This window comes from Puma concolor, chromosome D2 (assembly GCF_028749965.1).
Source record: "Puma concolor isolate L17-30 chromosome D2, mPumCon1.1.hap2, whole genome shotgun sequence".
Lineage (NCBI taxonomy): Eukaryota > Metazoa > Chordata > Mammalia > Carnivora > Felidae > Puma > Puma concolor.
Genome location: NC_141677.1, coordinates 81,536,643 through 81,560,964, shown reverse-complemented (window position 1 = coordinate 81,560,964; position 24,322 = coordinate 81,536,643). Strand labels below are relative to the sequence as shown.

Sequence of the window (24,322 nt, the reverse complement as noted above, 5' to 3'; positions counted from 1 at the left end):
GATTCCATTTTGAACGAATTGACGCAGTTTATTCGAGCCCTGAACTGAATTTCAGACAAAACCAATTTCCTCTCTCGTTGGCCATCATAAGCGTGCGAACTGCAGAGGGACCCCGAGCTCCTTTGTGCTCTGGCTGATGTCTGGGGTGAAGAGTTTGGTGTGTGGGCCCTGGAACACGGCACATTTTCTGAAACTCGAAGGGTTGGCCCTCTTATTATAAAGACACTTTACAGTCAGACTACCGTCAGTTCAAACATTGTAGGTGGTTCTCACCAGTACCAGCTACGAAGTAGAATATTTAACTCACTCCTTACAAAACACATAGGATTCTGGGACGCCTGAGTGGCTCAGTCGGTTGAGCACCCAACTTTGGCTCAGGTCATGATCTCACGGCTTGTGGGTTCGAGCCCTGCGTCAGGCTCTGTGCTGACAGCTCGGAGCCCTGGAGCCTGATTCGGGTTCTGTGTCTCCCTCTCTCTCTGCCCCAACCCACTCGCATTCTGTCTCTGTCTCTCTCAAAAATAAACAAACATTAAAAAAAAAATTTTTTTAAACACATAGGATTCATTTTAATCATCGTGTTCCAGGTCGCATCCCCGAAAGCTTAAGAAACTGTGTGAACAAGGAATTCTTCGTCACAACAGCTCCCTGGTCAGTAATAGATCAGCAAGCCATTCATCCGGAGCTCAACGGCGCCACATACAGGTGAGGAGCGGGATGGCATTGGCCGAGGCTGGTGTGCCGCTCAGGGGAGATGGGAGGAGAGTGGCATCAGCTACCCGACCTGAGTGCTCCCGGCATGATCTCTACAGTCCTTCGTTCCGATGCCCAATTTCTATGGAGCAAACACAACTCTCGGATGCAGCCTCGAGTCCGGGCTCCTATTTATAAAAGGAGGAGTGGGTCTGATCGCTGCAAGAACCCCCACTGCATTCCAGGCCACTGCAAAACCAGAGGGCTTCTAGGTGAAAAGGTACCGGAAAGATTTTCAAGTGAAAGGGCATGTTGGTGACTCTTTCTGGTTTGAATCCTCTGGCCCAGAGCCTGGTGCTTTCGACTGGGGAGAGTGCCCGCAACGCACGGGTTCTCAGTGACGAGAAAGCTTGGCCCGGGGCATGTGTGATGGAGGCAGTGCAGGGGCATCTGCTCCGGGGACACGAGCCACAGCCCCTTAGAAGGGAGCAGAATTTCACTGGTGGTCATTTCCCCTGGCTCTCTTTTCCCCGCCGTGCTGGGCTCACAGAATCACTGTTCCTGCTTCATAAAGGAGCCGCAGCCTTGAGCACTCCAGAAGGAAGTCTTTGTCTTGTTTACTGGAACGCACAGTTGCCCCATCCCTGGCAGTATTCACATACCAGGCCAGATCATTCTCTCCTGGGAACCCGTCCCGTGCATCGTGGGGCGCGCAGCGGAGGCCCTGCCCTCCACCAGTGCCTCGCACTTCCAACCGGAATAACCGGAAATGGCTCTAGCTGTTGCCTAACATCCCCTGTTGCAAACCACCGCTCTAACCACCGGGGCCGGGGACATAGAAACACAGCTCGTGTAGTGGGACCCACCCATGCAGGCCCGGACTCGGGGGAAGTTATGCTGCTTTCTTCACGGTCTCCTGGCTTCCCTATCAGTGCCGGACCCTGGTTCCCGCTCCGCACTGTTGTCCTTTAGAGGCCACAGCGTTAATTCTTACTTTTGACAGACCAAGACCCCGTGGCCCCTCGGAATACTTCTGCTTGAGGGGCTGTCGCTCACAGGATCCTATTCACCCGAGTCTGGGATTTTTGAGCGCTGAACACTTGTGTTGTGACAGGCTACAGGAGGGGAGCCAGGAATAAAGGGCTTGATACCTTTGAGGAGGAGTCTTGGAATTCTAAAGCACCTGCCCCTAAGTATGTTTCATCCTAGGGATGTTTAAATACACTGACTCACATTTGCCTAAGAACCGTATGTTCTGTAGGCGGCTTAATGCCACGTGTCCTTGCACACACAGCGACTTGTGTGCCCGCGACGTCAGATGGCCCACCACCAGCTCCCCTCTCCCCCTGCCGCTGTGTCCAGGCCACGACAGCACGGAGCTAGCTCGCCTAGGAGGCCGCACTTAACTATCAAAGAGGACTTCATACTGCCTGTTGGCAAGTCATTAAAAGCATCGATGTGTCTTTTTTGTGCAAAGTATTTCCCAAATGTAGTACGGGCTGGTCCTGTTGTGCGACAGGAAGCTTCCAGATTGAACTAAACAGACTTCATTGCGAGTTACACGTCCGCGCTTTAGATTTTTCACATAGAGGTCTCCTTGCGTTGGGGGTAAGGGGTGACAAAGTAACTCCTAAAAAACCAACCCGAAGCAGGCAGAGCCAAGAGCTTGGCCACTTCCAGCCCGGGACTCACTGGCCCTTTCTGTGTGTGCTCCTCAGATACCCGCCAGGCATCGTGGGCGTGGCTCCCGGAGGACTTCCTGCGGCCATGGAAGGGATCATCCCCGGAGGCATCCCGGTGACTCACAATCTCCCCACCGTGGCACACCCTTCCCAAGCTCCCTCTCCCAACCAGCCTACAAAACACGGGGACAATAGAGAGCACCCCAATGAGCAATAGCAGAGAATGACGAACGGTCATCCTTCAGATAAACCTGGGACCAAGAGACAGTGACAAATAGATGAACTAAGGAAAAGGAATCTGACCGTCTTTTTAACCGATTCCGGACACACGCCTCACTGATGTCGCAGTGTTACATACGAGCTAGACGCCGAGACGCGGGGAAGCAGAAGCTGTCGTCTGGTTACGGAAGCGCTGAAAAGACTAGGACGTGATTTATTAACGACCAACTTCTGTTATTGTGTGTTACGTTCTTCATCTGTGCATCAAATCACAAAGAATAAATAGATCTTTTTCCTTTATCAGCCCCTTGGGCACAGCAGGTCCTCAACACCTTGCTCTAGAATGTTGCATCTGAAGTTCCAAACGTCAAAATAAAAAATGCTAAGAGGAAATCCCCCTCCTATGACTCTAGTCCCTTCGGTCCGTGGGGGCTGGTGACCTCTTTTGCTAATAGGAAGATTCAGTTACTACAAGATGGGGAGGAGACTGTTGGCCTGTGTCACACAACCGCAAGCATAGGATCGAGGACCATACAGCCTCCTGTACAGAAGCCTCTCTCCCATCTGAACTGCATACTGAGCGGGCGAGTTGGTTGTGAAGTCAGTAATACCCTCTGATGATGCAAAAAAAAAAAAAAAAAAAGAAAAAGAAAAAAGAAAAAAAAGTATTAAGTTTCACAAGCTGTTTGTACTCAAATATATTTTCTCAGTTTCAGATCCTCAGCTATTTTATTGAGTGGAAAGTCTTGAGCTAAAAGAGTTCAAGAAAAATAATGTTGCATTTCCTTATGTCTCAGGAAACACTTTTTATGGTAACTTGTCAGATTGTCTATGAACAAACCCACTTTTTTAGACATTGATAAAGTCTTCTTTTCTTCACGTGATATTTTATACAAGAACACTTCAGGTGTGTTATTAGATGTGACTGATTTTAACAAATCCTATTAGATTTGTATCAACTAGTTACATGTTATATTCATAGTCTTTTGTGAATCATCGCCTTTTTGTTTAAAAGATGGCCTATTTTGAGCCTTTGTATAGGTACATTCCTGTTTTTGTGACAAAAAGAAAAAAAAAAAAAAAAACCTTTAAAACTGTCCCAAACAGAAAAATAATGGCTATCGGAACTGTTTTGTTTTCGTGTGAGTCACCGTTCCTGTATTTGTTTATTGTAAAGGTGGACATATAGCGTTCAGTGCAGTTTTCAATAAAAAGTAATAAAAATTTGTTAAGTTCTGAAATTCAAGTACATCTCACCCATGTAAAAGTTCTCTACTTGAGATGTTTTAAAAGCAAATACATTTTCGATCAGCCAGTTTCCGATTCCTGTTACTTCAGGCAGGGTTCAAAGATGAACAGTTTCCTTCTCTACCTATTCATAACCAGACTCAAGAATGCGGACGATCACCCGGGAAAAGTCAAAACCTCACGTTACGAAGCCCATCGCTATCAGATGATGCCATCCTTCAGATGGAACTAACTCGATTCAAGAAACAAAATTGGTCAAGTTAGAGAGTTCTGCTTTTAATTTGCCCAAAAGCAAAATTACCTGGCTCAAGCATTAATGCAGGAAGGGAAGTGAATCTCAAAATTCTTTTAAATGATATTTACAAAGAAATGTTGCAAAATGGTAACATCAGTCATTCCCATCTGTTAAGAACTTAGATGTAAAGGATTTTCCTTCTTGACTAGCATTAAACCCCTTTGTACTCGTGGCCTGTGCAAGTACTAGTCGACCACTCCAGTCCAATTCCAGGTACCAAACTCCCTCTCGCTCCCTTCCCGTTAAGAAAAGGGTGTCTTCAAAGCATCAACCTCCCTCACTCGGGTGAAGGTGGTGGTCCCATCTCAGCCCTCCCAGAAAAATCACATTAAAACAGCCTCCTCTGGACAGGCAGGAGCACGTGGTAACTGACCCACCACCCCAGGAAACCCAATGGGAGCTGAACATCCTCGTCATAACCAGGATGTTGGCAACGAGGGCGTGACACGTGCACACGAGTTTCCCCACCTGCCTAAAGAGAGCAGTGCTCCCTTAACACAGACGAAGTCTGGGACACGGTGAGCCTAGAGTCGGAAACAAAAAGGCCGGTTCCAGTCCGTGGTGCACCTAGGTTTTGTTTAATTAGAACAGAAAACACCACACTGTATTCTCCCTAAAAAAACAAAACAAACCATAAAGTTAATTCCATACAGTTCTGGTATTACTGTCCAGAGTCCACCAAGACATGACCTTTGAGAAAGGACCGCGTACTCTCATCTTGGGATGACAGCCATGGCTATTTAATCGCTCAAGAGCTGAACCTAGCACTGACTCACCAACATTCTGGCCTCTTCCAGCCAATCTGCTATGAAAACCATTTAAAGCCCTGTCCCTGCCTGGAGCCTAGGAAATGCAATCCTCTACCTTTCCCACAGGGAAGAACGCTGTACCTGTTAAACTAGGTGTGGTTAAACTAGGTGTGGTCGGGATCACTGATCATAAATAAATAAATAAAGAGGCACCTCAGGGGAAACCACTCAGCAGACCACCACACACAGGCTAAATACTAAGCCTATGCTTTCTGGACAGCACTGACTGCAGTGTAGACCATAGTGACTAGATGCTTCTCTCTCAAGCATTTCTCTTTGGCTTCTTCAATTGGGAGGGCAGTGTGCTTACCAGCAACTAGAACAGGATCTGTGCCCACTGAAGAATTATTCCTACGTACGGAGAAAAGTTTATAGAGATGCTAAGTAGTCAGACAGCCTTCTAAAAAATTACTGACCAAAATGAAAGTAAACCATAGTCAATCTGTAGGAAAACATACCCACCTGGAACAGTGACATTTACCATTATTACATCACATTTCATTTATACGGAATCAAATTGCAAGAGTTTCCGGCAAGTTTGAGCATACAGCAAAAGTGATCCTTCGTTCTGGGAGTATCTTTCAATGGACATTTCTGAGAGGAGAAAGAACTAAAAGGACATCTCCTGGGTGTTTTTCTATTTTTAGTATTCCAGCATCAAATTAGAGGCTGTGCACATTTCAAACACCATCTAAACAACTGAGAAGAAAACAAGTATTTAAAGGTTTCTCGCAGCCTTTTCATCAAAGGGAAGGAAGCGTGTGCGGGGGGGGGGGGGGGGGTTCTTTCCAAATTCCTTTGCCACGTCAATAGTCTACAAAGTGCTTATCAGGACACGAAGTCTTTGTGCTCCTGAGATAGGTCTGAAATTTTTACCCAGTACTGAACATATACCTGAAGTGGTCAAATAATACTTTTTATAAAAAAATTTCTATCTAAGATTATAGTTTGAACTTTTAAATAAGAATGGCCACAATTAACCAACATGCACAAATTCTCAGACTGCTGTGAGAAATTCATTATACAATGCATTTACCACCTTACTGCATTTTTAAGTCTTTATTCTATGCTTAACTGATTCCCAATTAGCCCAAGCAAAGGCATGCCTCCCTAACACAATTGGCCGAAAGCAGAGCTGATGATAAAAGGAAGCATTCCAAAGAGCCTCTGCATGGCAATTTGGGAGAACATTGTCAACTGAATCAAGTGAGCGAATTTCACACAATTGACGTAATCACGTGTGGGCCTGCGCCCCGAGCGCTTCCCTGACATCCAGGGAGGAACTGTTCCCGAGGACACTGCCGTGTGGACTCTGGTGGAAGAACCCTCATTTTAAGGGCACTTTTCCAAACGAATAAATGCCTGAATACCGAAAAGGGGCATATCAGGAGCTTTTAAAAAGGACAAAATAATAGAAACCCAAACCCTTTCCAAAACAAGGGAATGACGTCTGTATGAAGTTCCCTCAATCCTTACTTTTCTTCCTTGCAGAGTTTGTTCCTTGAAGATTTGGTTTCATTTTATGGGGCACAACAGGAACTAAATTATTAATAAAATAAAAGCTTGTTTTTATTTTTACGTGTGGCTGTGGATAATCTGTACAAAAAGTTTCCAGATTTCTAATGCGCTCTAGTGAGACTCAACGTAAAGTGGATCTTTTAAGGTTGAAGTAGAATGTCGGGTTCTACTTAAAAAAGAAGATCTCGAAGGAACAAAGAGTCATCTGCCATGTGCTTTTGGAGGTGCCCGTGCTGAAAAAAACGTCTCGATAATATGAAGATGCTGGTACAACTTGTCCTATTACACAACTTCTTACACAACCACATGCGTTACATTTATAGACAGATTTACAATTTGAAAGGAAAAAAGTTCTGTCTTAATAAAATTAGGGTTTTTTTTTTTTTTACAAACTGTAGTCCAAACAAAGGTCTCTGTCTCCTCACGCAGCAGATTCGTCGTCTCCACCGGGTGTGGACAAGAGACACCCTTCCCGGCAGGTCCAGCCACATCTGGGTCCCTCGGCGCCCCCCACTCCGCCGGGAGCGCGCACCACACTAGCTCTGGGGTCGCCGCAGAGCCGATACCCTGGTCTTCTGCTCTTGGGTCTTGTTTTCATTCATCTTCATCGTCGTCGTCTTCCTCTCCGTCAGACAGGGAAGTACAAGGCCGGATCTGTCTGTAGCGGTCAAGCCACTTCTCCACCATGTGCGTGACCAGCGGGTGGTTGCGCCGCCGAGAGCTCTTTTGCAGGGCCACCAGCACGCCGCCCTCGGTCACACAGCAGTCCAGCCACTCCCGGAGTAGCTTCTCCTGCTGCTCCTCGTTACCTAGCTTTTGGAGGGATGTGAAGAGGGAAGAGAGGATCACAGATCAGAGGCCTGCTAGGAAAAATGCATGGAAACATAGCTGGTATGATTACTGATGAAAAGGTCAAAGCAACAAACTTCACATGGTTTCAGCCTCTTGTCAATTTTACGATTAAAACCCAGTTTCCTACGGTTAAACAGAAAAACATCAGTGGCGGGGACGCCTGGGTGGCTCAGTGGGTTGAGCGTCAGGGCTTTGGCTCAGGTCATGATCTCACGGTTTGTGAGTTCGAGCCCCGCATCGGCCTCTGTGCTGTTGGCTCGGAGCCTGGAGCCTGCTTCGGATTCTGTGTCTCCCTCTCTCTCTGCCCCTCCCCTGCTCACTCTTTCTTTCACTCATTCACTCTCTCTCTCTCTTCTCTCTCTCAAAAATAAACATTTAAAAAAAAATTCAGTAGGAAAATTGGCAGAAAAAGACCTCGAGGGGAAGAACCATCTAGTAATAGGTTAATTTGTTTGCCAGAACAGGAAAAACCAAATGTTAACCTAATAAACCTATGGTGGCAAAGAAAAGGCTAGAAAAACAAAGTCTCAGCTTCAAACACATGACAAGGTAAGTTTATTCAGTATTTACAGAAAGAAGTGATAAAAATTATGGTCTATTAATTTTTTTCTTAATGTGATTATAACAGTTTTATAATAATGACTAGTACATTAAATAAAAGACCAATAATTTTTGTAAGAATGTGCGTTTTCTGAGAGCGTTCTTTCTGCGCATCCTCACCATCACCCCTGCCTGGGTCTCCACCTCCCTCCACTCCCCACCCCATCTGCAACACCCTCCGACCTGGGCTCCCGCTCCCCCCGCTGCCCAGGCATCTCATCTCCACACTGAGCAGCTGGTGTTCCTCTACTGGGCAAGCTGGTTGTTGGCTTCCCAGCTTGCAAAGTCAAAGCCAAGGCTTTAAAAGGCTGCTGCTGAGTGAGCCCCTTGCCATCCCTTAGCCCTTCGACCCCCTCTACCTACCACCCTCGTCCTCCCTATCCTGCAAGACTCCTCTTCCGGGTCTCGCGGGCAGGGTCACCTCCTCCTCAGATGCCTTTGGTCACCACCCGATTAAACATGTTTTCTATATATTTATTTGAGAGAGAGGGAGACACAGAATCGGAAGGAGGCTCCAGGCTCCAAGCTATCGGCACAGAGCCTGATGCGGGGCTCGAACTCACGAGCCGTGAGATCTTGACCTGAGCCGAAGTCGGATGCTCAACCGACTGAGCCACCCAGGGGCCCCTGGTTACCACCCGATTTAAATCACCAGGCCCAAGTCCCCCGTTGTCCCCTCCCCCCGTCTTTCTACTTTTGCCCTCAGCGCTCCTCGCTACCTGAGAGGGAGGGTGCAGGGGACTTTTGTCTTCGCGTCACCGCTGAAATCTCCACGTAACACAACCCACCCCACAGCTGAAAAAAGGTAAACTTCGAAGTCTGGCTGACCTGTATTTACACAAAGGGACACTAACTACGGCCAAATCAGAAGCTTCCGCTGGCAGCACAGACAGGGAACACCCCACCGGAGAGGTGTCCCGGGCCGGGCTGCGGCACAGACGCTACTGGAGGAGCCAATGGGAGCGACGCGCCTCTCACCTCCTGAGCAGAAAGAAAGTGCACGTGCAGTAACTTCCTTTCGCTGTCCACCAGAGGCAAGAACGTGACAGTGACGTCGTCGTCCGTGTTCAGGTTAGCACCAGCACCTCGGTTGCCGTAGCCATCGTTTTCCATGGCAACCAAAGCAGAGAAGTGGCCCCTTGTATAGCCCAGAGCGATCGGACTTTTCCAACAAAAACTCTGTTCCCACAACAAAGGCAAATAAACACCTGGAGGGAAGAAAGACCAGCACAACAGGGTCATTGGGACTGGTCTGCAAAGCGTATCCTACAGAAGGCGACTTCTAAAATACAAAATACACTTGAGTAAGGGCTTACCTTGAAACCGAGTATATCCTAAAGTTTCTCCCCGGAAACTTTTATAATATTTCACTCCATAAACTATAATTGGTCGTCTAAGAATATGTGCAAGTACAAAAATGTGCGTCTGTTCCAAGCTTGCTCCAGGCTGTGCGGAGTAAAATAAAAAAGTAATTTCTCTTTAAAACGTTCACTGCCACCCAGGAAAACTGATGTGCAGAGCACAGAGCTCCTCCCCGTCCGTGCGCTAGATCCGTTTTTTTCTTTTAAATAACACCGTCAAGCTAAGTGAGCATAAAATTCTGCAAATTCTTCCAACGCAGTCATAAAGGAAATCTGCGAAGCGTACGTATACAGGTATCTTTCACTATCCAAACTCAAGAAGCCAACAGACTGGGGTGAATACTGATCACAGGAACAAAAGCCACAGATGGCGAGGGATGCCTGGTGCACGGTGACCACCCGCTGGGGAAGGTCCCTGCGAAACCCGCACCCACGACGAGGTCCTCCCCAAGTAAAAAGAGGAGCTGCTATTTCAGGCAAACTTAAAACGCAGCACCGCCTAATTCAAGACGACTACACAGGCCCACCGCCCGACAACAAATGGGACAACACGTTTTCAGAAAGTACACGTCACAGCTGTAAAACAGCCACTGTGACAGAAGGTACTTCGTTCACAGGGTTCAAATAAATCACAGTGCTCTCTGCAAAGAAAAGGAATGGTCTCCTGTGTGTGTTTCTGAATGTTCCGGTTCGCTATACTGAACATGCTTCGTGGAATAAAACTAGCTTGAAAGCCAGAACCCGAGAGGAACGACCATGCACAATTCATTTTTATAAAAGTTCATTCCCAAGTTAATTACAAATAGCTCCACCTGTTGGCCATGGCACCTCCCCCCGTGGGCCCGACAGCAGAGCACCGGGACCGGAGTGCCTGCCGCACCGCACAGTGATCTTCGTTAGGTGCCCCCTCGGACACGGAACTAGTAGGTAGATGAAACGGGCCTAATGCCACCTTTCTAAGACGACGACATATATGAAGAGCAATCTGAAAAGGCTACGTAAGCCCTTACGATCATCACAGGACAACTTTCGTCTTGTCACTCAATGGAACTGCGAAACACACAGTAGCATCTCTGTCCTGCAGGAGGACTCCCGTATGGTCACCCAGCTGACAGACCACGGTCACGACCAGAAACCAAGGCACCCGCTGCCAAGCCAAGCACTCTTCTGCTCCTCCCAAGCCACCTGCAATCTGGCTTCCGCGTGTACATCAAGGGACTGAAGAACACGCAGCCAACTTCTCACGGAAGCAACACGCCTCGCGGCATTCTCACCTGGCTGGCAAGAGACAGTATGAATGCCCAGTCTTCTTGCCACTGTTCTTCCCTCAAGGAGAAATGTAAACCAAAGCTCTGAGAATACCACGATTCCCAATCTTTCCAACGTGTGTAAAACCTAAAACGGCAAGACAGTAAACAATTAGCCTTCTGTAAGCAGTACGTTTAATGTGCCATTTAATGTAGTCTTTAAGCAATTCATGTAAAGAGATGAACAATTCTATTAATTTTCCCCAGTTTGCCATTTATTTTCACATCAAAAATGCCTACGCTCTACCAGCAGACATCACGTAACATGTTCTCACCAGAACTTTAAACACTAATAATGAGATCAATTCATTTCAAATGTCTACTACTGACTGACGGAGTTCAAAAACAAATAGAACATTCGGAATCATTTGAGATTGCGGATACAATCAAAGACACTACCATTTTACGTTAATGCATAGAACGCACTACTGGGTCACTGTGTAAACAACAGACTGGAAAATAGCCCACGTATTCACTAGGTGTATCAACGTCGCTCCCAGAGCAAGGCCCTAATGCTCTTCAATTCGATGAAGGCTCAGAGAAGTGAGGAAAGTAGCAAAGAAAAATCTGAAACTAGCAGAGGTTGGTTCACGAGGTTTAAGGAAAGAAGCTATCTCCAGACATCAAAGTGCAAAGCGAATCAGCAAGTGATACAGAAGCTATGGCATGTTTTCCAGAGAACCTAGCCAAAATCACGAAGGTGGCTACACTAAACAAATTTTCAATGCAGATGAAACAGCATTCTACTGGAAGAAGATGCCATCTAGGACTGGTATAGCTAGAGAGGAGCAGTGCCTGGCTTCAAAACACAGGCTGACTCTCTTGTCAAGGGGGCTGATGCCGCTGGTGACTTTAAGTTGAAGCCAATGTTCACTGACCGTTCCAAAAATCCTAAGGCCCTTAAAACTGTGCTAAATATACTCTTGCTCTATAAAAAGAACAACAAAGCCTGGATAACAGTACGTCCATTTACAATATACTTTCCGAAATATTTTAAGCCCACTATTAATGCCTACCCCTCATAAAACTCCTTTCAAAATATTACTGCTCACTGACAACGCACCTGCTCGCCCAAGAGTTCTGATGGAGATAACCAGATTAATGTTCTCATGCCTGACAACACCATACCCACTCTGAAGCTTATGATCAAGGACTAATTTCAACTTTCTAGGCATTATTTGAAGTAAGGCTACTGCAGCCATAGACACTGACTCCTCAGATGGATTTGAGCAAAGGAAACTGAAACGTGTCTGGAAAGGATTCACCATTCTGGATGCAATTAAGAACATTCCTGATTCATGTAAAGAGGTCAAAATAGCAACAGGAGTTCAGAAGGAGTTGATTCCAACCCTCACGGAGGACTCTGGGGGGCTCAAGACTTGCGTGGAGGAAGTTAACTGTACATGTGGTGGAAACAGCAGAGAACTAACTAGAAGGGGGGCCCGAAGACGGGACTAGGCTGCTGCCATCTTGTGACAGCACTGGAACGGATGAGGACTTGCTTCTCATGGATGAGCGATGAAAGGGTTTTTTGCAATGGAATCTAAAACTGGTGAAGCCGCCGTGAAGACTGTTGAAATGACAACAGAGTGATTTAGAACATGACAACCGTAGTTGATGCAGCAGTGGCAGGCTCTGAGAGGACGGACTCTGATTTTGAAAGAAGTTCTAAGAAAAATGCCATCAAATCACATCGCACGCTACAGAGAAACCATTCATGAAAGGAAAGGTCAATCGATAACTTCACTGGCATCTTATTTTAAGAAACTGCCATGGCCACCCCGGCCTTCAGCAGCCACCACTCCGATCAGCTGGTAACCATCAACATCAAGGCAAGAGCCTTCGCCGGCAAAAAGACTATGACTCACTCAAAGTTCCACTGATGCTCAGGGCTTTTTTTTTTTTTTTTTTTTTTTAAGACCTACTGCTATAGCACTGACTACGGACTACAGGATACTGTAAACATGAGCTTCTATATGCACTGAGGAAACCAAAATACTCCTTTGGCTCACTTTATGAAGACAGTCACTTAACTGCAGTGGTCTGGAACTGAACCCACGTATCTCTGAGGTATGCCTGTACGTATTATACGCTGAATCGGGAAGGTTCTAGGTTTGCCAGCCAGGGAGCTTAGTTTTTTTTTTTTTTTCGGTGACTTCAAAGTTCTCCTCTATTGCATTATTATGCTTTGATCGATAATTTCGCTCTCAAGGAAATTATTCAGATGCTCTCATTTTCGAATTCTCGAGAGTGCTTCCATTCAGTACCGTTTACTGCACACTTACTATGTGTCACGCTATTGGAGGCGCTACATCTTCCACAATGAAACACAACAAAACCTCTGTTCTCAGAGTTTACATTCTAATGGACTTCACGTAATCCCTAAATACTGACAACAAAATTCACAACTAGTAAGTGCTCAAAAATTATATAGAGATACTAGGGTAATAAAGTTATTTGGAGTAAGGTCATTATCATTACTCTGTCAGCATTCAAGTAGGTGTAAGAGAAAAAAAGCACCTTTTCATTAATTTAAGTTTCTTTTGGCCTCAGTTTTCTCATGGAGACGATGTATATACAGAACCAAGAAGATATCGTAAGTCAAGTCAGTATAAAGCCAAACTGTGAGTCACAAGCACAGTCGTCATTTCCACTGATTAATACCCCAGTGGGTGAATTTACAGTTCAAGACTAGTTATATACTTGACTGGATGACAGGGTAAAACGAAAACATATACAGGATCCCCCCACTATCTGCAAGTTCACTTTACGCCCCTTCACTTTTATGAAAGACCTACATTAGCACCTGTTTTTGCCAAAACGAAATCTGAAGAGGACCTTCACGGCTACAAAATGGTCGCTGGATCTTTGCTTTGCACCATTTCAAAAGCTGACAAAAGGTTTCACAGAAATGCTACTTTTGGATAGCAAGGAAAATCTGTATACATAAAGGGCATTTTTGAGATAATTGGAAGATGGGTTATGCACCGTACATTGAATTACAGGGTCATGGTACAGGGTATTTTGAGAGAAAGCGGCACGTGTGCACGCGTGAGAAGGGGAAGGGCAGAAAGGAGAGAGAGAATCCCGAGCAGGCTCCACGCCGCCCACCTCAGGGTTCAATCTAAAGAACCGTGAGCTCATGACCTGCGGTGAAATTGAGAGCTGGATGCCTAACTGACCGAGCCCCCCAGGTGCCCCACACTACTGATTTCCTTAGACGTGGTAATGAGGATATGGTTGGGTAAGAGAATATCCTTGTTCTTCAAAGATACATGCTGAAATACCGACCGGTACAAAGCATCGTGATGACTTAAACTCATGAGCAAAGGGAAGTGCTTACACATGCAGAGACGAAGCACACGTGGCTAACCATTAGCCATTGGGCAATCCAATGAAGGAACGCTGGGGTCTGTTGCACTGATTTTTTAACTTTTCTATGGATTTCAAAATGTGCAAAATAATATGTGGTCTGAAGACTATGTCCCTAAGGAAAAAAACCTCACAATACAATACCAACATAATCTTTTCAATATTAAACACAACTATGAAATCATAATACTTAAAAATGTGGGCAAAGACCTTATCACTATTTAAGGCTACTACTGCAATGTTAAATGTTTCTATGCTAAAGCTCAGCAAAAAGGTATAAAAGCCATCAAAATGTTCCAAATGTCTCAATGTACAAAGTCAAATTTTTCCTGCCTAGCTTCCACAGGAAATATAACAGGAGAAAACTACCCCAACACTGTAAGGAAATGACTCAACAGGAGCACGCCTGGTTTTAAACAGGGAAGGGTGCCAGCTCACCAATGTGAACAGTCATGCAGGCTGTCATGCAGGGCTTTCCGAAGCACCGAGTCCTTGTCATAAATGCCCCAGGTAGCTTGTAGCACTGAATCAAGTAAGCAGTCTCCTGCGGTCCGGTTCCAAAGCGCATACAGTCGACTGTCCAAACGGGTAGCCAACTCCAAAGACCAGTTTATAATTGGAGATTCTTCTTCTAACTCTGTATAAGGAATTTAAATATCAAGTCCATTCTTTTTGTTTTTTAATGTTTATTTGGGGGGGGGGGGCGGGGGGCGGGCAGAGGAAGTACAGAGAGAGAAGGAAACACAGAATCTGAAGCAGGCTCCAGGCTCTGAGCTGTCAGCACAGAGCCCAATTTGGGGCTCAAACCCACAAACCGCAAATCAAAGACTGAACGACTGAGCCACCCAAATGCCCCAAAATAACATGTTTGTTTTCATGCCTATGCAATTCAGGACTATTCACTGGAGGAAAGAACCCACTCTGTAGATGTATTAATAAGTTTATGTGTAATTTACTATTAAACACGTAAATAATTTTGATCAATTGAAATATAAACCTTCTGAGTAGTGGAAACATCTCGTGGCTCTACAATATTTTTCTCAACTTTTCAGTTCTTTACAATTTATTTTCTAAAAATGTTTAATATGGAAATATACTCATTCTAGAACAGGAAGTAGAAAACCATGGTGAAACATTTTTATACCTTTATTTATTCCCTGTATCACAGTTAAGAGCCATGAATAAGCATTCGTAATTTTTCTTTTTTCCAGTTTTACCGAGATAAAATTGACAGAATGAACATTTTTTTTTTAAATGTTTATCTATTTTGATAGAGAAAGACCATGAGCAGCGGACTGGCCCGGGGGTGGGGGGAGGTTGCCAGCAGCTCCATCTGCACGGTCAGCGCAAAGCCCAATGAGGGGATTGAACCCACAAACCATGAGATCATGACCTGAGCCAAAATCAAGAGTCGGACACCCAACCAACGGAGCCACTCAGGCACCCCGACAGAATGAACATTTTTAACGTCACAATGTGACACTGAGGGACTTTATGTTTTCAATCAAAGTAAAAATAAAACAAGTCAACCATACAACTGAAGTGCTCCAAACCTTAGAAAACAAAGAGCTTAGGGAAATTAAACTAAATCACACTCATTAATTCCACACTTACCTTTCTGAACATCTCTATCGAGCACCTCATCAAATAATTTTTCTTGGACTGTTGGAGGCAAGTCTTCAATATCTACAAATCAAAAAACAGACTTAAAAGATTTTCTTACGTTTCGTAACTTAATTTGAAACTTCCTCTAAAATAACTCCCTTGTCAGTGAAGGCGGTCGGATAGCTTCTTTTAAAAACCATGCATAGGGGCCCCTGGGTGGCTCAGTCGGTTGAATGTCCGACTTCAGCTCAGGTCATGGTCTCACAGCTCATGGGCCCGAGCCTGGAGCCTCCTTCAGATTCTGTGTCTCCCTCTCTCTGCCCCTCCCCTGCTCACACTCTCTCTCTCAAAAATAAATAAACATTAAAAAATATAGATTTTAAAAAACATGCATGTGTAATGTGTGTGCATACATGTAAAGTAAAATATTTTCTTTCTGTACTTCATTATCAAAACTGTTGTCTACCTAAAAATAATATAAAGTATATCTGGACCAATAATTGCATATAACTATTGTCAAAGAGACAATACTGGTAAAGAAGTGTAAAAAGGGACCCTTGTGCACAGTCAGTGGGAATGTAAACTGGTGTAGCCACCACTTAAAACAGGGTCCTCAAAAAGTTAGAAGTATCATCTGACCCAGCAATCCCACTTCAGTGTGTGTGTATGTGTGTATCCGAAGTAAATGAAAACAGGATATCGAAGAGGTACTGAACCCCCATGTTTGTTGCATTACTCACAACAGCCAAGATACAGAAACAACCCAAGTGTCCATCGATGGATGAATGAATAGTGATGTGGGGTGTGAGTGTGTGTGTGTGTGTGTGTGTGTGTGTGTGTGTGTGTGTGTGTGTGTAAAATGACAGGTTATTATTCAGCCAGGTGAAAAAAAGAAATCCTACCATTTGCAACAACATGGATGGACCTTGAGGGCATTAGGTGAAGTGGAATTAGCCAGAGAAAGACAAGACAAAAAAAAAAAAAAAAAAGTCAAACTCATAGAAACAGGGTAGAAAAGAGGTTACTAACAGCTTGGGCAAGGGAGGAAGATAAAAATTGGTAAAATGGTACAAAAACTTCCAAGCTATAAAATGAATAATGTTGAAGACCTAAGGAAACACCATGGTAACTATTTAACACTGTGTTGTATAACTGAAATTTGCTAGAAGTTACATGTTCTCATGGAAAAAAGATACATAAACATGGGATGGTGGGTGTGTTAATGAACTAGATGGGGGGAATCCTTTCACAATTTGTGCAAGGATGAAATCACAACAGACACATTAAATATTTGACAAGTAAATGACAACTCTCTCTCATTAAAACTGAAATAAAAGGAAAAAAAAGAGCAGGGCTATCTGATATTCAAGTTAATGATAATAGTAACAACCACATACAAATGTTTATCTGCCCTGGTCTCCCCACACTCTCAACCTCTGCTCAGGCCTATTGTTTTCAGACTTCAGAATCTTCTCATAAAAGCGAACGAACCATTAATTTTTGGCACACAGATCTCTGGTTCTGTCGTCCTCCTCAAATTCTCTACGGTTTGTTCAGTTTGCTAATGGAGCAGTCTACAGTAAAAAGCATTCCCCTTAAAAATTCTTAAAAAAAAAAATTTTTTTTAAGCTATTTTCAAGTCAGAGTAAAAATCTAAACATCACCAGAGTAAGCTTAAATATACAGAGTGCACTTCAAGTGAAATTTGATTTTAAAAGTCTTAGTGATGATCTCCTACCATTTGTACACGCCCGTGTTTATGTCTATATAAAAGCTCAAGACACATAGAATCAAGATGGAAGCTTTATTTTAGGAACTTTTGGTGTTTGGTGCATTTATTCAACGCCAAATGACCAAAAGGATCCCGGAAGACACTTCCAACTGTCACTGAATGGAAAAATGAAAAGCTGCGTCCCAAACACGGTAGAAATTAATAGAATGAGTGAAGAACATAGTAATGACACTTTCAAAAGAATGCCAGTATCTTCGATTCAAAAAATCTGACTCCACCCATCAAAAGCCCACGTTCTAATCCTATCTCCTGATACCAATAGCCAATGCCTATGTAATTTTAAAATAGGCATGAGTAAGAAAAAAAAAGTACACTGATAATATCCTAAAGTAAAACTGGAGAGAAAAATAAACGGCTAAAACAGATTTTTTGAAACATCTAAGGCCCACACCGAAATCAGTGGTTATCAGCCCCTATCTTCCTACCAGATCCAAAGCTGAAGTTTTACAAGGAGCCCCTGGACTGGTCACTTCCAGGATAAATACGGTAGTCAAGCAATTTAAAATGCACACATAGTAGCTAAGTTATCTGCTTTAACAGAAACCACTTCACTCACACCCAACAAAAACAATTATAATGAAGTGAACATTTCTTTTCACACTGAAATTTGGAGTTACCTGCTGGCAACGTAAATGTTACAAGGTCAGTGAGAAAATAGCAAGCAAAATCCCCCTTTCTCTGATGAAGAGAGGCAGCGATCTCTCGCCGGATTTGTTCTGTCAGTTCGGGACACACCATTGCAGGAATACACTTGGCTGCTTGTTGAGACACCTTAAATACAAAAGAAACTTTCCTCTGCATCTCATTTAACATTAATGTAAGCAGAAAACAACAGTATTTAAAAGAAATGACCAAACCTTCCCCGTAACTCAGGGTGTTATTTTGTTCATTTTAAAATAGATTAGGCACTATTTCCTCACCAGTGGAAGTACGGTTCAGTACAACTTTCCAGGAGGAAACTTACTTCTTAGGAATTTCTCCCAAGGAAATAAAATTTATGTAAAATGGTGTTGTTCACAAAGGTTCATCCTAGGGAGAGGGAGGGAGGACAGAAAACCACCTAAGTAAAACTAAGCATCATGCCCCCAATAAAAGCATTCTTAAAAAACAGGAAATTCCAGCTCATGGAGAAAGAGGAAAGTGCAAACACTCTTCTCCCGCTGGGTTAAGTAAGAATATTTCAAGCACCTTGACGTGGAATAAGGAAAGCATGACATTTTTGAAGGGTTAGTTCCCACTGACCTCAAATCCTTCCCCATCCGTTATACTTCTGAATATGTAAAAAAAAGCAGCTGGCTTCTCTAAGTGTGGAAGAGACAGCAAACATTCGAAGTCTAGCCCGACAGGAATGAAATGTGAGCAGTGATGTAGGTAGTGAGCACTCCGACAGAGAACTTCTAAACAAGGAGATGGCTAGAACCTTCCTTTTCTTTTTAATGATGGATAGCCACAAAAGCAGCAGAGATATTTTACATTTAAGCCGCATGCCTTTGTGGAGCTCAAAAACTCGGCATACAAAGAGTTTTGAAATCAAAGGTGAGTATCTTCTACAGAGGAAGGGAGTCTGGCGTGAATCCTGTGTGAGCCAGTCACCAGACCACAACCACTGACCTCTGACCTGGACAACCTGCCCAAACGAACGTTTCCAGTCACAAGTGGGGTCTGGAGCAGATCTGCCAATAAGCCACTCACAGTTTGACCAATAATGTCATCTACATATATGGGGACGATGAATTGTAATTTTTATTAAGGTAAGTGAACAGGGTCTCAAAAACCCTGCACCAACACAAGCATCAGACATCGTATTCTGAAAAATCCTACATGAAAATTCAGTGCTTCTAAATTTTACTGGCCAGGATTACCAGTAACAATGAAATTCTCACTACCTCTTAACTCCATAAATCCAATCATTATGTGACACTCCAATTATGGAAAATGAAGTATCAAATATTTTCAGAATATAACAATTTCTCAAGTAACAGTTTAAATGGACCCCAAAATAAATTCAAAAACAGCTGATTCTAATCTGCTAGTCCTCTGCCCTGTTCCAAAACCTGGGACGGTTTCTTTGAAAACAAGTTGATCTGTGACATGAAAACTGCGAACACCCCGCATTCCTGTAAGGGGAACCTTACAGCGGGGGGTGGTCACGCATCCTCCTCCCACTGCCGTCCTTCAGCCCCGGACCCTGTCGCCTACCCCTTGGTCTCCTAGCCTCTTCAACCCTATCCCCTTAGGCTAGTAATCCTTACCTTCGAGCACGTGAACTTGTTGGGAAGGATCTGTGAACCTAAATGTTCATTAGATTTTCATCCTTCATTTTCACTAACCGCTGGCCTAGATTTAAAATGCATTCCCTTATATGTCACAAAGCTAATATTCTGAAAAACTACTATTTCAATATAACTGGTTTCCTTTGTGATCTTTTTTATTTTATGCATTTAAAAACAGTACTTTGAAAGGGAGCCCACAGATTCCACCACACTATCAACAGAGTCTATGGCCTAATATCTAATTAAAACCCCTGCCTCACATACATATCTCCCCAAACTATAATGTTCTCCTGTTCTCATCCCCCAAAGTATCTGGCTCTGTCCTCTCTCTGCAGACACCTCCCTAAGTCCAATCTCCCTACTGGCCCTTTCAGTGACGTCCTCTGGAGTGTCTATTCCACTGAGACTAAATTCCACAACCAATTTGGTTATTTCCCTGGAAATCCACCCCCCTTCCACCTCTCCCACAGTGCACCACGGTTGGTCTCTGTGTCCCAAATATGGCAAAAAGGATGGTACGTCACTTCCTAAATTAGGTTGTATCTAAATGACACTGAAGCTTCCATTTGGATCACAGGCGCGCGCTTGGTCTCTTGGATCACTTGTTCTGGGTGAACCCTGTCCTACGGAGAGGCCCGTGTGACAAGGTTAGAAGCCTCCTACCGACACCCATGTGAGTGTGCCTGGAACCAGATCCTCCAGCCCCATCAAGCCTTTTGACAACGGCAGCTCTGAACATTTGACTGTAACCTCATGAGAACCTGAGCCAAAATCATTCGGCCAGGCTGCTCCTGGACTCTTCACCCTCCGGAACTGTGGGAGAAAACAGCGGTTTGTGGACTAAAGCTTAGCAAAGTTGAGGTGCTCTGTTAGGCAGTAAATAACAAACACCCTGGGGCTCTAGTGCCTTCCCACTGTTAGTCCCCAGAGTGCTCTTAGGAGGCCAGGGCTTACAACAGCCCTGCAACGTTCTCAGCCCTCTACCAGCCTGAGGGCTCGGAGCCCAGGAACCCCCTACGGACTTGAGCCTTGGTTCACAGCTGCCCTCTCCATCCAGTCTCCTGCCACCACCAGCGACTACTGCTCCAAACACTGACTCTGCCAATATACAACGCAAATGTAGCCAGACCTCAGATACCACAGAAAGTACCTCTAACTGTCCCATCCCCTGTTCCAGAACACTGGTCCTTCTAATCACATTGCTGCTTTTCAAACTGTCCCTTCCCCTAACCTATCCGCAGTAGGCCTGCCCCCTGTTTACACCGTGGCTATCTCTCAAGCCCTTCCCCCTCCTCTATCAGGTGCCTCTGGTGTCACCTGACCCTCGCCACACTAAACAATGGCTAGCCATCTCAACCATGTTTCCAGGTAACCTTCATATCCCTTGATCCCCCCCCCCCACCCAGTGCTTTGTACACAATGGTTCCCAAATACATACAGACAAATCTGAGTACGTGAATATGTATAAGCGTACCAGAGAAGACCTATACTGGCAAAAATCACAATCTACAACTGATCTCTCTACACTTTTTCTCCATTTCCTTTATAATTAAAAGAATTACCTGCACAATGTGGTCGCATCCTGAATCGTTCATTTGCAATCATTTGTGACATCTGTATTGTTATCTAAGGCCAAAAGCTCAGAAGCAACTTGATCCCTCCCTCTCCATTACTCCTCACATCCAGTCTGTCCCCTTGATTCTGACTCCATCAGCACCAGCTCTCTCAAATGGACCCACTTCTTTGCACCCCCGTAAGGGCAGAGCCCTCGAAAGCATCACACGGTGCCCTTCTAACGAGGCTTCCACTCTCCAATCCACAGCAGCCAAAACACCGATCTGGTCACTCCCAAGGCCATGCTGAGCAGCTCTGCAGATTCCTGAGCTCACCACAAACACCACCACCAGGGCCTCCAAATAAACGGTTTCCTCAACTCCCTTCTCTCCTCCACCCACTTACGAGGCTAAGTACTTCTCCTCCTTCAGACCCCCACTACAATGTTACCTGCTCTCCATGAGAAGTTGAGATACCCCGAAAGACTTTCTCAGGTACTCCCACAGCACTTGGCATTCGTATCTATGCCAACACACTCTATACAGAATGACTGTATAGAGTTTATTTTTCTCTACTTTTCTGGAGACTCGGTAAAGGAAGAGCCAGCGTCTTCCCAATTACATCCCTGTTTAACACAGTGCCTAGCACACAGAAGGTACTTGATAAATATCAGGTGAATGAAATGAATGAAAGACACATCCTACCATTTTTTTAATCCAAGAGAGGATTCAGATATCGTGGCAAAATGTCCCGTTTTTAAAACACACACCCTTGGGGCGCCTGGGTGGCTCGGCAGGTTGGGCGGCCGACTCTGGCTCAGGTCACGATCTCACAGTCCGTTAGTCTGTGAGTTCAAGCCCCACGTCAGGCTCTGTGCTGACAGCTCAGAGCCTGGAGCCTGCCCTGAGTTCTGCGTCTCCCTCTCTCTCTCTGCACCTCCTCCACTCGCACCCTGTCTCTCTCAAAAATAAACATTACAACATTTTTAAAAAATAAAAATAAAAATAAATAAAACATACACCCTTAAGAATTATATGCTGCTGAAGTCTCAAGTTTAGTGTGAACTTATAAAGGGAGTAGAAAAATCTAAAACATTTAAGAACAGTTTAGAAAACCATTACATCAAAAATGAAAACTAATGAACACGGTTCCTTCATGTAAAACAATGTTTAACCAAAATGGCCATACTCACCTCTGTAAGCAATATTGCTAGCATGTCCTGCCTCTGAAAACGTATAGCCAGATGTACAAGGGTATAGCCAACATCGAAAGCAGAAGGGCGGTTCAGCAAGCGCACTTCGTCCGCAGTGAGCTGACGCGCAATGTCCCCTCCTGATGACTTATATGCTTCTATAGCAGCTAGATCACCTTCTACAACCCCTAGAACAAACATCAAGACAGAAAAGAGTTTAATCCTATTTTCCTTCAAAAGGCGTATCCTGTTACATTCACTCTAAACCCTTCTAAGTATTTCTCTAGGATTCCTGGACCCTGGGGCAACATTTAAATGTCCTAAAAGAATAGTAAAGAAAATTAGTGAATTCCTGTCTAGTTTCTTTCCAGAACCAGAACTACCTACTTAGGGACTTACCGTCACATCAGTGCTGGCTCCAGGCTCTGGTGAGGTCTCGAGGAATCATTAGAATGTATTAACTGGATCAAAGATCAGTATCTTAGTATGAGAAACTAGACTTTACAGAAGACACAACAGGTTGTGCTCCTGCCTCTGCAGAAGCCAAGGAGACAGGGATGTGCTTCCTGTTGGCTCTGGGCTCTCCCGCCCTTCACACTGCAATTCTCTAACCTGAAACAGATGCAGCGCCTTCCGTACTGCTGTTAGCTTCGAAACAACTCAGAGCAATTAAAACCATTTTTTTTAATATGAAATTTATTGTCAAATTGGTTTCCGTACAACACCCAGTACTCATCCCAAAGTGAGCAACATTTTGATTTCAGAACCTCTCATAGCCAAGTCTTCCTTACAGTCATTAAGTATCGATACAGTAAAACTTGAAACAGTTGAGTTAGAACAAAAATATGCTAAAAGGAAACATTACAAATCAGTTGGGGGACAGAGATGAAACAACTATCACTTTGTCCAAATCCATAAAGAACTTTCTGTTCCCATGAAACCACGTTACTAATCTTAACACAAATTAATGTTAAGATAGTAATCCTATTTAGTAAGCAGTACAGTACACATCTATGAATAATAAATAGCCTTGGCAAAAAAATAAAGGTGTAGGTAAGCTTCAATTTACCAGTGTTACACACACACACACACACACCCCAAGACTGTAGGAACAAGTAATTTTAAGTGTTTCCTAAGTTACATCATGAAAAATTTGTTGGGTAAAATGCTAAAACCAGCTAAAAATATTCATAGCATATTCTTTAAAAGCATTTTTTTATTGTCATCTTGATTTGGAGAAATAGGAACTATTCCTTGGAGAAAAACAGACTGGTACAATGCAACAATTTCTCCCAGTTATTAAAAAGAGCAAATCTTGGGGCGCCTGGGTGGCTCAGTTGGTTAAGCGGCCAACTCTTGGTTTCAGCTCAGGTTATGATCCCACGGTCAGTGAGTTCGAGCCCTGCATCAGGCTCTGTGCTGCCTCCCCTCCCTCCCTCCCTCCCTCTCTCCCCCTCCCCAAAAAATAAACATTTAAAAAAATAATTTTAAAAAAATAAATAAAAATTAAATATAAATAAAAATATCAAAGCTTTAAAATGATAATTCCCACATTCCCTGAATGCCCATGACACACAAACCACTATGCTAGGCAGTATGAGAAGCACAGACAGTAAAAAAGGATTCCTATATTCAAAACAGCCCTTTATCATCACATCTGTGGGCCATAAAAGGCCAGCTTCAAAAGTTTTCAGACTCTGCCGTCAAAGACCCTTTCTGCAAATCTAGACCCACTCTCCAGAAAAAGGACACCACGCTGCCAACACACACATTTTTCAGGTGAAGAATCCAAGGTATCAAATGAGAACACCTCCTTACAGGAACTTTTATTTTCACAGCAATGTAGGTCAATCCCTTCTTCAACAGAAACACCTAAGTGCAGCTGTAACCCCCCACCTCCACTACAGAAGGGGCTTTGAAACACCCTTAGGAGGCACAGCGCCCTACAGA

General features: G+C 44.2%; 2 protein-coding genes across 8 annotated transcripts in view; one reads left to right on the top strand and one right to left on the bottom strand.

Annotated features, from left to right (window-relative positions):
• CTBP2 (C-terminal binding protein 2) overlaps positions 1-3,821 on the top strand; it is a 161,669-nt gene extending 157,848 nt beyond the window's left edge. For all 5 annotated transcript variants that reach the window (XM_086681123.1, XM_086681124.1, XM_086681125.1 and 2 more), the window contains 2 exons: positions 588-705; positions 2,412-3,821. In XM_086681123.1, the coding sequence (XP_086537249.1) occupies positions 588-705; positions 2,412-2,592 (299 nt within the window). In that variant the 3' untranslated portion in view covers positions 2,593-3,821. The remainder of the gene's footprint in view (positions 1-587; positions 706-2,411) is intronic.
• A 276-nt stretch (positions 3,822-4,097) lies between these two features.
• ZRANB1 (zinc finger RANBP2-type containing 1) overlaps positions 4,098-24,322 on the bottom strand; it is a 64,417-nt gene continuing 44,192 nt past the window's right edge. For 2 of the 3 annotated variants that reach the window (XM_086681127.1, XM_025917968.2), the window contains exons 3-10: positions 22,373-22,560; positions 17,971-18,124; positions 15,571-15,642; positions 14,395-14,593; positions 10,552-10,672; positions 9,233-9,362; positions 8,895-9,124; positions 4,098-7,277 (exon numbers count right to left, since the gene is read on the bottom strand). In XM_086681127.1, coding sequence (XP_086537253.1) covers positions 7,059-7,277; positions 8,895-9,124; positions 9,233-9,362; positions 10,552-10,672; positions 14,395-14,593; positions 15,571-15,642; positions 17,971-18,124; positions 22,373-22,560 — 1,313 coding nt within the window. In that variant the 3' untranslated portion in view covers positions 4,098-7,058. Of the gene's footprint in view, positions 7,278-8,894; positions 9,125-9,232; positions 9,363-10,551; positions 10,673-14,394; positions 14,594-15,570; positions 15,643-17,970; positions 18,125-22,372; positions 22,561-22,771; positions 22,960-24,322 lie in introns of those variants that run through there. The other variant, XM_086681128.1, reaches the window with a different exon arrangement.